The sequence below is a fragment of the Mustelus asterias genome, chromosome 4, assembly GCF_964213995.1.
Source record: "Mustelus asterias chromosome 4, sMusAst1.hap1.1, whole genome shotgun sequence".
Taxonomy (NCBI): domain Eukaryota; kingdom Metazoa; phylum Chordata; class Chondrichthyes; order Carcharhiniformes; family Triakidae; genus Mustelus; species Mustelus asterias.
In genome coordinates this window covers 38,978,726-38,993,183 of record NC_135804.1, presented here as the reverse complement: position 1 = coordinate 38,993,183, position 14,458 = coordinate 38,978,726, and the positions used below count along the sequence as shown (strand labels likewise).

Sequence of the window (14,458 nt, the reverse complement as noted above, 5' to 3'; positions counted from 1 at the left end):
AGTCACATTGGTATGGTTTAAAGGAATATCAAACTTGGATCCTAAAATAAAGGTTCCAACTTGCACCAAGCCCCATTCACCCACCATCCCTTCCTCATTTACATTGGCCCCTGATTAAGCAATGCTTCAATATTTCTTCACACCCTGCTTCCTGGAGGGACTCCATTCCATTCTCCCAATTTCTCTGCCTCCATAACATCTGTTCTGATGATTCAACCTTCCAACCTGATATACCGAGTTAAAGTCGCTACATAAATATGTTGGTCATTGAATATTTTAAACGGAATTAGTCGATACAATAGTAACATTTAAAAACCGTTTGGGTAAGTACATGGATGGGAAAGGATTAGTGGGATATGGGCCAGAAATGGGCAATTGGGATGAGCTGGTCAGCATGGACCAGTTGGGCCGAAGGGCCTGTTTCCATGCTGTATTGTTCTGTGACTCTAACCGTTATCCCAAATCCTACTGAACTACCACTGGACACAAATAAATAGACAATTTATGCCATTAGAGATATAATTTATTGTGACCTATTTTCTTCAAAATTACAAGAAAGAAAACATTTATTGTTTCAAAACTTCACTAGCATTCAGAAATGCGCAAATTTCATCATCTATAAAAACCACATGACAATAGCTTTCTAAAGAAGGTTGTCCCTTTTTCATGTCGATAGTAGAAAAATATTAACAAATTCATAAAGTTTTGTTCTCTATCCCTAAAACACAGTGCGTGCTTTACTCATCCTGTTTAACTCCCAACTCGCTAACCACACTATCAGTTGAGATTTCCCTTTAGTTCACATAAAATTGGAAATAATGAGATGGTATTAAAATGTAGGATAATAAAGCACTTAAGTTGAAGATACTGTTCTCAAAATCTACAATTTACAAAATATTCAGTGCTTATCAGTTTAAGGCTCTTCCTCAACAAACAAGTAAAAACAATACAATCTGCGACACAGCAACAAAAGAAAGATGTACCAGACTTGCTGAGTATCATGAATGGGTCAAGTATATTTCAGTACCTGCAGCTGGCTAAAAGCTAAGACAGCTGTGATGTACAGAATTCGGAATCATGCTTAAATAACATTTTAAACCCCATGGCTCCACTCTACAGCTGAATAATTACACGTCATGTTAAAAAGAAAGTCAACTCTGCAGACAACACATCACAAATTACATTAAAAATCGAGAATATTGTTTCAGTCATGAAACGCTTTTGGATACCGATGCTGGTAGAGAAATTACACAGTAATTAAGTGAGAGAGCAACACTGCACTAGCATCAAGAGTTGATGAAGAGCAACTTGAATAGCTTGCCATTTTTGGATGCTGGGAGGCATTTTATGTTAAAACATGACATCAATTTAAGGCACAGTGACCCTTACAAAAATGTAACCTAACAGTAGGGCAGTTTTGCTTAGCGAACCAACTCTCTGCTGACTTTTAGTACTGAAGTCGACGGTAAACAAGATTTCAAAAATTAATATAGGTGAGGACAGCCTTGAATGTTGTTGTGAGCACTGTAGAATCCGCTTGTTGTGGCAGCACAGTTCACAGCAGTTAGACCTTTAAAGTGAACGCAAATGAGCAGGTTTTATATGAAGTGACCACTGTGCTGGTCAATCAAGTATAAGCCTTTTGACAATGCATTTGTTCAGTTTCAAAGTCCGAAAAGTATACAAATGTTTACTCATTGCTAATGACATTCATAGTTTTCCAGACAGTCTATCTCTATAACATATTGTCAAATCATAATTCAGACCTAAAACATACACATTACAAAGAACTACTGCTATAACATGCATCAACTTGGAATGGTACTGTGTATGGTTTCAAAGTTTAACCCTTGTACTTTCAGCTATAATACAGGACACAGGATCTTTTCACAGAATAGAAACAGCATGCAATTTGCAACTGTGCAGTCAGGAACAAAGTTTTACTCCAGCATTTTAAATAAAAATACTCATCTCGGTTCCACTCATGTCTTTTTCAGTGTCACCTTTGCAAATTATAACTTTTTTTGCTGTTACTTTATTTCAGATAAATGCCGACTGTCTATAGGCAGACAATCTTTTAATTGATCTGAAAATATTGCTTCTTGTCGCTGTTGCAACTGCATAAATAGTCTACTGGATTCAGTGTGACTTGGTAATGTCTGTGCACAGAAAATAAGTCTGTAGATCCCCTTTGCCTTTCACACTGATGAATCCTCGAGAATCAAAAGAATAACCAAGTCGTCGCAAAACAATGCAGGTTTCTTCCGTCACCTAAAATTAGAAAATAATAATATTAATTCTCAATTATTTTATCATCTTTCTCCAGTTTCTCTCCATTCTTCCCTCGTCCCATTTCTAACCTCATCTTGTCCAGGAGGTTCACCTCTTGCTCCCTTCATCCTATTCCCTCCCTGGCCCCCATGTTAGGGGGTATTCTCAATAACTCCCACCCCTTCGAATCTGCCAACATCGCTTCCTCCCCTTTTCAAACTACACCTTCTTGCCCCCCCCTGTCCTTGCATACTAATCTGCATCAATGCACGTTGTTGATGTTGTTGTTGCTCAGAACGATTTTAGTCCTACCTTTATGCCGAAAGTTAAAGCGGTTGTGTTTCAAATATATCTCACATGTAACATGCCAGTTTTAAGACACCTTAAATTTCCTAAGCACAAAGGGAGAAGCCATGATGTGGAGATGCTGGCATTGGACTGGGGTGGGCACAGTAAGAAGTCTCACAACACCAGGTTAAAGTCCAACAGGTTTATTTGGTATCACGAGCTTTTGGAGCGCTGCTCCTGACTCATCTGATGAAGTGCTCCAAAAGCTCGTGACACCAAATAAACCCATTGGACTGTAACCTGGTGTTGCGAGACTTCTTACAAAGAGGGAAATTAGAAAGGATTTTCTTTCCCATATAAAAGGTTACTTGGCGTATAAAATAATTCATTCCCATATATGACCATTGAGCCAGAATCAATTGGAGCATTATATAAGTGGTTACTGAATAGAAGAAGTGAGGAATAGGATTAAAATGGTTGGCTCCAATTAGGTCTTAATACCTGAAATGTCTATGATAGACAATGTTCCAGTTATATATATATATGCTCTCTACAAAGACCAATATTTGCAATGATAATATGATAGAAAACCACAAAAGTGGTGACATGATTACAAATTACATAAGGAACTATCATCTTTTAATATTTCCCTTATTCAAGGGTTGTCCTACATTCATAAGAACTATCTAAAAGCACAGTTTTGTTTCCTCATCAGTGTTTGATTTCTGCTTTCTATTGTCAAGTAATGGGATATGATACATAAATCCACATTGGGGTTTTGATGTCTCACAATGAGCATTAAAATGAAATGGTTCTTGAATGGTTTGCAGGGACATTTTCATTCCACAAGCGACAACACTGTGCTGTGAAAATTGCATTGATGATCTATTTGGTACAACAAGGTATAATATACAGCAATTCAATTTTCCTATTATTGCATTTCCTCAAATTGTTACCATCATTGTTCCATCCCCTTGACAATTGAACAAGTTGAAAGGATTTAATCAGTGCTCAAAGTCATGTTATAATTAATCTTCAAGTCTTTGTCTCACTGTACAAGTTGTATAAATTGTTAAGATTTGTCCAGCATTCAAATTCACGGAGATTTTAAAAGATACCGGATTTGATTTTAGTCGTAGCTTACCAAGTCAAATTTGATAAACACTCATCTGTGTCCTACCGTTACTCTGTTTGGAATTGGACATACCCGAACCAAAGACAGGTAGGCAGGTGGAGATGGAAGGCTCGGGTGCGATGATGGGGACATGTCACCATGTGCAAAATCTGCCAGATAAACCCTGACAACCCGACATACTGTGTCCATGGAGGGCTGCCAAGTGGAAACGGCCATTCCTGCTTGAACCCCATCCCAACCATCTCCGTTTTGTTTCCCCCAATTGCACCCCTTCCCCACCCTCATTGGGGCCTGTCCAACTGACCCTGACAAGGCCATCCCATTTACTCTCCAGTCTGGCCTCCATCATGGCACCACATTGAGGACTACCTGCGGTCCCAGCAGTAGCCATTGCTCTCAGTGGCACTGCTGTGATTGGAGAGCTGCCATCCATCTGATCTTGGTGATAAGACATCCTCCCACAGAAGCCACGGTCTCAGGCAATTAAAAGCCTGATGACTGTAAAATCTGGTTGTGACTTCCAGATCTGGCAAGCTGGGCTTACCCCTGAATTTTCAACCAATGGGCAGAGCTCCCAACTCCACATAAAATCCAGCCTTATATTTCCAAACTAAACTGTGATCTCGAATCATGAAATCAATCATTTTTTTAAAAAGCGACGCACAAAAGCAGTGAGCTGAGCCATTCACAAATTTAAACTGAATCATTTTTACATTAACCTAAACTTAACATTGAATTATCTCTTCATATTTAGAGTACAATCACAAACTTAATGGGAACTGGAAGAACATAGTGGCTGCAATTCTCCGACCTCGCCGGCAGCTGGGATTCTCTCGTCCCGCTGCGGTGAATGAAGATTTGGCTGAGCACCAAGTTCTCCATTTTTGGTGGCAGCGATGGCGGGGTGAACAGGATCACAGAACTCCAGTCACCGTGTTCTCACCAACACCCAAATAGCTTTCAAACTTTTACACACAATATTCCGAATCTGTTCCTAATCAAGCCTCCAAGAGAAATAGGAAATCCTTACCTGAATTTTGCCAAGTTCACCAGTGCTTTCCATTCTGCTAGCAACGTTAACCGCATTCCCCCATATATCATACTGGGGCTTCTGTGCGCCAATGACACCAGCAATCACAGGGCCATGGTTTATACCTATAAAGAACAAATAAAGATGCTAAGTAAATGACCAGATATACAATTTGTTTCTGTATTGCAATGTGAAAGGACATGATTTATAGTTCATAGAAATCATACAGTGCAGAAGGAGGCCATTCGGCCCATCGAGTCTGCACCGACCACAATCCCACCCAGGCCCTACCCCCACATATTTACCCGCTAATCCCTCTAACCTACGCATCTCAGGACTCTAAGGGGCAATTTTTAACCTGGCCAATCAACCTAACCCGCACATCATTGGACTGTGGGAGGAAACCGGAGCACCCGGAGGAAACCGGAGCACCCGGAGGAAACCCACGCAGACACGAGGAGAATGTGCAAACTCCACACAGTGACCCACTCATCAGAGTTCATTCAAAAGTTCTAAAATATGGATAACTATTGTAGACAATGGATTGTAATGGTATAGTCCTCCTAAAAGACGCTCCAAATTTCCATAATACGGAATAAGCAGTAGAATTACTCCAATTGCTAATTGGAGTAATTCTACTGCTTATTCCGTATTATGGAAATTGCTAATTGGAGTACAACAAAAGCATATTTCTATGTTATAAAAACAGAACATGCTGGACAAACTCAGCAGTTCTGGCAGCATCTGTGGAGAGAGAAACAGAGTTAACGGCCAGAATTCTCCAGTCTTGCACGCCCCACTATTGCTGCCAGCAAGGACGGAGAATTTGGCGCTCAGCCAAACCTCCATCTTACAGTGAGAGCGGATAATCCCAGCCGCGGGCAAGGTCAGAGATTCCCAGCCAATTCTTCCAGAATTATAGAATATAACTCACCAACACGCAGCTTAAAATTATTGAAAGAATGTCTGTTGATGCCATCCAGTTTACTCATTAACGCTGTGGCAAACTCCACCATGATGCCAATGTGAGCACAAGGCTTTTCACTATCCTATTGAAACAATAAAGAAAAGGCAGAAAAAAAGTTGAAATTCAACCACAGAATAATCCAGAGATAGCGAGTACTTGCAATAAAGATCATATTTCAAATTATTGTACCAAGAACTAACTTTGACTACAAATGTAAAATAAAATATTTATTTAAACTATTTATATAAAATATCCCATAGGGCTCAACTGGATCTGTGCATCTTAACTTCAAAACTAATGATTTATCACAATTTATTCTGAATTTATACTGAAAGTAATTAATAGAAGTAAAAGCAGCAAATGATAGAAATGCAGAACAGGTTTGTTGGCTGAACTGAGTCATCACATCTAACTACATTTTCAGGTTTTAATTCTGTTTCCCAACATTTATTTTTTTCTATGAATAATTAGCATTGTAATGTTGGGCAATCTCACACAAAATCACAGAACACTACAGTGCAGAAGAGGCCCTTAGGCCCATCGAGTCTGCACCGACGCATAAAAGGCCGCGACCTGCTCACCTAATCCCACTTGCCAGCACTTGGCCCATAGCCTTAAATGTTTGATAAAGCTGGATTTTTCATAGAGAAGCGAATCATTCAAATAGGAAAACTTCCTGGCTCAGCACACTCACCTCGGGAAAACATGCCTCGAATGGTGTGCTTTTCATTCTAGGGTTTGGAGGGTGGTGTAGAGTAGGGTAGGGGCACTGCAGGATGTGGGATTGGCCTGCCTCTGTTGGATACAAATCAGAGGTGGCCTCAGGGGCTGCTGAGGGAGCTTGGTTGAAATATTCGCCTTAGTTCTTCAGAATGTTGTCCTAGTTGTGTTGTTAAGGATGATTAAGGTCTCTTGCCCTCACTCCTCACAGCCCCACCCACATCTCAATTCTCGCTCCATGCCAATTCATGTCAACCCATGCTCCTCACCCACTGATTTAAATATTCAATTATTTAAATTCCTAGAGTACTTAATCTGGCACAATGGCACAGTGGTTAGCACTGCTGCCTCACAGCGTCAGGGGCCTGGGTTCGATTCCCGGCTTGGGTCACTGTCTGTGTGGAGTTTGCACATTCTCCCCGTATGTGCGTGGGTTTCCTCCGGGTGCTCTGGTTTCCTCCCACAGTCCAAAGATGTGTGGGTGAGGTGGATTGGCCATGCTAAATTGCCCCTTAGTGTCAGGGGGACGAGCAGGTAAATGGATGAGGTTGTGGGGATAGGGCCTGGGTGGGATTGTGGTCGGGGCAGACTCGATGGGCCAAATGGCCTCCTTCTGCACTGTAGGATTCTATGTTTCTATGATTCTATGATAATCCCTTATTAAAACACACATTTGTATTTGTAACGCCAGGAGCCAATTCTTTAATCGCCTCGTGAATCTGTGAATTTACAGACTCCACTGTGACAATGACAGATTGTGGAAGCAATCGAGCAGTAATAATGCTATAATGATGGCACTTAGGGTTATGTCAACAAATGTCAATTGAAACGTCCAGAACAGATTTTCTTTACTCTCTCAGGCAGACAGGTGTTTTCAAAATTTATAGGACAGGGGATTTAAATAACATAACAATAAGGATGTCTTAATGCAGCTGTACAGGGCCTTGGTGAGACCACACCAGAAGTATTGTGTACAGTTTAGTCTCCTTACCCAGTTGTCATAGAGGAAGTGCAGAAAAGATTCACTAGATTGATTCCTGGGATGGTACGATGAGGAGAGATTGGGTCAACTGGGCCTCTGTTCACTGAAGTTTAGAAGGATGAGGGGGGATTTCATTGAAATGTATAAAACTCTGACAGGATTGGACAGACTGGATGAGGGATTTTTTTTCTCTGGTTGGAGGGTCTAGAACAAGAGGCCAGAGTCTCAGGATATGGGGTAGCCCAATTTGGCCTGAGATGATGAGAAATTTCTTCACTCAGAAGGTGACGAATCTGGGGAATTCTCTACAACAAGAGGCTGTGGAGCCCAAGTCACTGACCACATTTAAGAATGAGATAGATAGATTCCTAGACTCTAAAGGGTGTCAAGGGGTATGAAGAGACCACAGAGTATGGTATTGAGATAGAAGATCAGCCATATTGAATGGTGGATGAGGGTTGAAGGGGGTGAATGGCCTGTTCCTGCTCCTTTTTTAGGTTTCTATATCTACACCATAAAGTGGTGGAATACACAATGTGCGTTGAGGCTGTTCTTTGGGTGAATATCGGCCCTGCTTGCCCAGTGCACCGAGTTTAAATGGCCCAGCCAATTCATAATTCATGCCTGGGCATTTGACACCTTTCCCCCACCAGCAAAAATGGGATCCACCAAGAAAACAGAGCCCCTTCTGCCATTTTTAAAGAACCCCAAAGTCTCTCCAACTCCATGAAAACCTGGCCCAGAGTGTATATATTGTGGCTACTTCACTTAAAGGATAACTGGAAAATACCGTATAGATGTTTTTTTAAAAAAGCATAGCACACATCTACCAGGTTAGGTGGATTAGCCATGGCAAAATTGCACAGGGTTACGGGGATGGACCTGGGTGGGATGCTCTTTCGGAGAGTCGGTGCAGACTCAATGGGCTGAATGGCCTCCTTCTGCACTGTAGAGATTATACGGAAAAATGAGTGCAAAAACAAATCCCTGAAGTCATTGATAAATGTACTTCTGTCTCTCAAGCACAATTATAAATGCAATAGCAACCAAATCACCAAGCGTCGCAAGAATCAAAACAAATCGTTTAAATTTGTTGACAGACCACAAGATTAAAAAAAGCTATGCTGGTGATGTCAGTGCTACCCAGGATTACCTGTTTATTTTCTTGACCGGTCCCAATACTGAGACCTGCAGCTGCCATGTAGGTGCTCCCAATAGTTTTTATCTTTTCAACGCCACTGAATTTTGGTTTTGACAAAAGCTGGAAAAGTGCAAAATGTAGCAAATTTATTAAAAATGTAACTTTTTTAAAAATTCATTTTTACAGGATGTGAACGTCACTGGCTGGGCCAGCATTTATTGCCCATCCCTAACTGCCCTCCACTTCAGAAGGTGTTTGAGGGTCAACCACATTGCTGTGGCTCTGGAGTCACATGTAGGCCAGATCAGGTGAGGATGGCAGATTTCCTTCCCTAAAGGACATTGGTGAACCAGATGGGTTTTTAACGATAATACTTTCACGGTCTTCATTAGACTTTTAATTCTGGATTTTTAGTGAATTCAAATTTCACTATTGGCCGTGGTGGGATTCGAACCCAGATCCCCGGAGCATAACCCAGGGTCTCTGGATCACTAGCCCAGTGATAATTCCACGGTGCCCTGCTCCCCCTTGCATATAATGAATACAAAACCTTTGGACTCCAGTAAAATTCTTGCTAAAAATACTTACCTCATCAAAATCCGCAATTATTTCATTTAGCAATCTCAGACACTCGAGTCCTTCTTTGTTTACATCGCATTCAGTGTAAAATTCTTTGAAATCAGGAATTGAAGCGAACATGATACAAACACAGTCGTAAGACTGATGATACAAATCCTGTGCGAGAAAAATAAAAGGGTTTCCTCATCTCAATAAAATACGTGTTTAGAAAATTAGAAAAGGCTAAATAACAGCAAACATGTCTATACATATTATACAGCCTGGAATCATTTCCCCAGGTGCCTCCTTTTCTTTCCACTTTTCTAATGAATTTACACTGGGTTGGACCAGTCTGGGATTCAGTGCCTTCTGGTAAAGCAGCCAAGTGTAGATCCAGTTAGTGCATCAAGTCATTCAAGCACTAGGGATCGTCACTAATGAGAAGAAAATCTTTATTTCAAATGCTGCAGCATCGCTATCACCCACTCGCACAGGTAAGATTACTTCCCTTTGCCTGTCTAAGGTGTTACAACACTGTTATCAATTATTAATATTTAATTAAGAAATCTGAACACCCTGTAATTAATCGACAGAACTATGCCACAGGATTTCACATTTTTAAAACAAAAGCAAATTTTATTCTACGTGAAGAGAAATTAAACAAAGCAAAGACCAGTAACTTAACCCTATGGGCCCTATAGCTCATAAAGACTTGTTATAAACTGAGTTTTACTTTTTTACCTCCAACATCTGCCCCCCCGCCCCACCCCCACACCCACACCCAACCCCCAAGGGTTCCCTTACGAAATTATGAAGGTTTATTCACTTTTCCTGGGATCAATCGAAAGACGTGCTACAGCCCTCCAGAATACACTTCATTCTCCTCAGTTTCAGCTGTCATCCAAGGTTAAGATTTTGTGGAGGTCCTTCCAGGATCTTTTTGGACTACTTGACCCTCCACCTTTTCTTTATAGACATCATGACCGTAGACACCTCAGCTCCTTGTTTGGGCTGCCAGCAAATACCCAATTGCATCCCCACAGCTTTTCAAGCTAACTTGCTTACTGCAATCTGCCACAAGACTCTGTGAAGACCGCTGCAGATTTCTTCTACGACCGATCTACAAGCCAACATGAATCTTTGCACTGTTTTTCTTTCACAAAACCCAAATTGAGATTAAGCCCCACCCGTATTCTGTATGCTAAACAATGATTTTCTCTGTGTGAAGTGCAGGCCTAACTGACTATCATCTCCTGCTGGCTCTCTCAATTTAGAGAGATGCAGGCTACACCAAAGCAAAGCTAAAATTGCCTCTGTCTGTTCCCCAAACTGAACTCCTTGCTTCTTTCAAAGCAAAAAGAAAACGCACAAAACCAAACACGAAACAATAGAACCTTCTAATCAAGGTTGCATCCTGAATCACTATCTCTATGGCCACGTGGCATGTTTAAACACTGAATTATTTTACCTTCAACACAATTCCTTGATTTGCAAGCCATATGAATAATTTATGTTGATAATGGAGTTTTACGACCCCCTCCCGTCCCCCCTCCCAGAATTTCCAGCTTTGTTAAGAAACCCTCTTGATTACAACCTGGTTCTACTTTCTTTTGATCTGGAAACTACACACACACTTTAAATATTTTATTAAATTAAGCTCAATTGTAAGCTCAAAGATGGGTCATTCATTGTTCAAGGGTTTTACAATTCTACCTCTGACCTTTTGAGCTTTTAACTGATATCAACTCCAAGCTTGTTTGATATGTCTACTTATTTTTTAAACAAATAGCCCCATTTATTTAGAATTAAAATAGTAATTCCCAAAAACTAAAAGTACCATTCAATTATTAACTAGATATTCACAACAAAAAGTATATCAAGTAGTATGGTAAGACATTTCTCGCCTTATGGCTAACCTTTCACTATATATAGAACATTGGTGGGGTAGCTAGCGATGGTGAAGCTCTTTAAGAGGCACTAATATAGAACACTTGGAGGCAACTGGGTTTTTCCCCATCTTCTAAAAACTCTGATTCAGGGGTAAAACAGGAAGTTAATAGAATAGATTTTTAAAACTCATTTTAGGGAAAATTAATTAATGACTTTAGGACGGCACGGTGACACAGTGGTTAGCACTGCTGCCTCACAGCTCCAGGGACCTGGGTTCGAATCCTGGCTTGGGTCACCGTCTGTGTGGAGTTTGCACATTCTCCCCGTGTCTGCATGGGTTTCCTCTGGGAGCTCTGGTTTCCTCCCACATTACAAAAATGTGAGGGTTAGTTGGATTGGCCATGCTTAATTGCCCCTTAGTGTCAGGGGGACTAGCTAGGGTAAATGCATGGGATTATGGAGATAGGGCCTGGGTGGGATTGTGGTCAGTGCAGCCTCGATGGACTGAATGGCCTCCTTCTGCACTATAGGATCCTATGACTTCATAGCAAAGAATCCTCTAGGCAAGAATGATCATAACAAGATAGAAGTTTGCATTCATTTTGAGGGTGTTAAATTTGGGTCTGAAACTAGTGTCCTAAACTTTAAATAAAGACAATTACAAAAGTATGAAGACAGAGTTCGCTCAAGCAGAACGGTAAAATAGTTAAAGGTAAGATGGTAGTGAAGCAGTTGCAATATTTAAAGGGAGATTTCATAACTCTCAACAGATATACACCATTGAGAATGAAGGATACACTATCTAACTAAGGAAGTTAATTCAAATTGAAAGAAAAGATGTACAATGTTGCAAAGGTAGCCCAGGTGATTGGAAAAAGATTAAAAACCAGCAAAGAAAAGAGAGATCAAATGGAATAGGAGAGAAAATCAGCAAGAAATATTAAAAACAGAAAGTAAAAGCTTCAATAAACATTAAAAAAGAGGAGCGTAGCTAAAGTAAGCATTCATCCCTTTGTGGGTGAGGCTGGGAAATTAATAATCAGAAATGAGGAAATGAGACCAACATGAACAAGCATCTTATATCTGTCTTCATAGTAGAAGACACAAAGATCCCAAGAATAGAATAAAATCAAAAGGCAAAAAAAGGAAGAACTTAAAACATCTATCACCATTAGAGAAAAAGTACTAGAAAAATGCATAGGACTAAAGTCCCTGGACCCGATGGTCTGCATCCTAGGATCTTAAAGGAAGTGACTGCAGAAATATTAAATATCTTGGTTACAATCTTCCAAAAGTCCCTACATTTTAGAATAGTTGCAATGAATTGAAAAACCATAAATGCAAAACCACTATTCAAGAAAGGAGAGAGACAGAAAGTCTAACATTTATTATTGTGAAAAGTGAGAATCTGTTATAAAGCAGGTAGTAGCAGATCATTTAGACAATCATAATATAATCACAATTTTTGAAAGGGAAATCTTGTTTATCAAATTTATTAGAGTTTTTTGAGGATGTAACAAACAGGGTGGTTAAAGGGGAACTAGTAGATGTAGTCACTTGGATTTTCAACATATATTTGGTAAGATGCCATGTAAAAGATTACTACTGTACAAGATAAAAGCTCAGGGTGGCACAGTGATTAGTACTACTGCTGCACGGCAGCAGGGACCCAGGTTCAATTCCAGCCTTGGATGACTGTCTGTGTGGAGTTTGCACATTCTCCCTATGTCTGCGAGGATTCTCACTGGGTGCTCCGAATTTCTCCCACCGCCCAAAGATGCGCTGGTTAGGTTGATTGGCCATGCTAAATTGCCCCGTAGTGTCCCAGAATGTCTAAATTAGGGGGATTAGCGGGATAAATATTTGGAGTTACAGGGTTTGAGTCTGGGTGGGATGCTCTGTTGGAGAGTCGGTGCAGACATGATGGGCCGAATGGCCTGCTTCTGCACTGTAGGGATTCTACTATTCTCATGGTCTTGGGAGTGATATTAACATGAATGAGAAGAGAAGTAGGTCATTCTCAGACTATTACATGTACCTAGTAGAGTGCTGCAGTGATCAGTGTGGCTTCAACAATGTACAATTTACATTAATGACTTGTGTAAAGAGACAGACTGTATTGTGGCAACTTTGCTGATGATTTAAAGGTAGGTAAGAAAGCAAACTGTGGGGACATAAGAACACACATACAAATTAGGAATAGGAGTAGGCCACTCAATAAATCATGGCTGATCTGAATGCAACCTCCCACCTACCCCTGATAAACTTTCACTCCCTTGATTATCAAGAATCTATCTACCTCTGCTTTAAAAATATTCAAAGACTCTGGTTCTGGTGCCTTGTGAGAAAGAGCATTCCAAAGACTCAGAACTCTGAGGGAAAGGATTTCTCCTCAACTTCGAAAGGTGTTATAGATAGGTTAAGTGAGTGGAACAAACACTTTCAGATAGAATATAAAGTGGGAAAATATGAGGTTGCTCACTATGGCAGGAAGAATTGTAAAACAGAATATTATTTAAATGAAGAGAGACTGCAGAATACTACAAAGATATTTGAGTGTCCTTGTACATAAATCACAAAAAGCTTGTACGTAGATACAGCAAGTAATTAGGAAGGCAAATGGAGAGTTGAGTATTATTGCCAGGAGGATGGAGAATGAAAGTAAGGAAATCTTGCTACAACACTACAGGACATTAGTGAGACCGCACCAAGAGTATTGTGAACAGTTTTGGTCTCTTTACCTACAATTTTGTGATGCTATTCTAGAATAGCATCACAAAATCCCTACAGTGCAGAAGGAGGCCATTCGGCCCATTGAGTCTGCACCAACCACAATCCCACCAGGCCCTATTCTCGTAACCCCACATATTTACCCTGCTAATCCCCTGACACCAAGGGGCAATTTACTATGGCCAACTAACCTAACCAACACATTTTTGGACTGTGGGAGGAAACCGGAAACACCTGGAGGAAACCCATGCAGACACTGGGAGAACGTGCAGACTCCACACAGACAGTGACTCGAGGCCAGAATTGAACACTGATCCCTGGCGCTGTGAGGCAACAGTGCTAACCACTATGCCAGTGTCGCCCATATACTTGGAAGGAGTGCAAGATCGGGGCTGATTCCTGGGATGAAGGGATTGTCTTGCAAGGAAAAGTTGAGTAGGTTGGACCTATACTCATTGGAGTTTAGAAGAATAGAAATGATCTTATTAAAACATAAGATTCTAAGAAGAGTTTACTCATGTGGACGAATCTAGAACTATGGGCACAGTTTAAAAATAAGGGGCAGGATACACTGATCTCACCCGTGGTCGCTCTGTTGTAAGTGAGAACAGAGAACTTGGTGCTCCAGCCAAAACTCCATTCACTTTCAGCGGCACCAGAGAATCCCAGCCGCAAACAAGGATGGAGGTTTACGGCGAAGGAGTCTTCCATTTAAGACCAAAATGAGGAGGAATTTTTTCCCTTGT

At 40.8% G+C, this 14,458-nt stretch overlaps 1 protein-coding gene across 1 annotated transcript in view; it reads right to left on the bottom strand.

Moving 5' to 3' along the window:
- Nucleotides 1-504: 504 nt before the first annotated feature.
- The window catches only part of adcy7 (adenylate cyclase 7), a 161,664-nt gene continuing 147,710 nt past the window's right edge, over nt 505-14,458 (bottom strand). The window contains exons 23-27 of the mRNA XM_078210863.1: nt 9,123-9,269; nt 8,547-8,654; nt 5,659-5,773; nt 4,725-4,849; nt 505-2,271 (exon numbers count right to left, since the gene is read on the bottom strand). Coding sequence (XP_078066989.1) covers nt 2,140-2,271; nt 4,725-4,849; nt 5,659-5,773; nt 8,547-8,654; nt 9,123-9,269 — 627 coding nt within the window. The 3' untranslated portion in view covers nt 505-2,139. The remainder of the gene's footprint in view (nt 2,272-4,724; nt 4,850-5,658; nt 5,774-8,546; nt 8,655-9,122; nt 9,270-14,458) is intronic.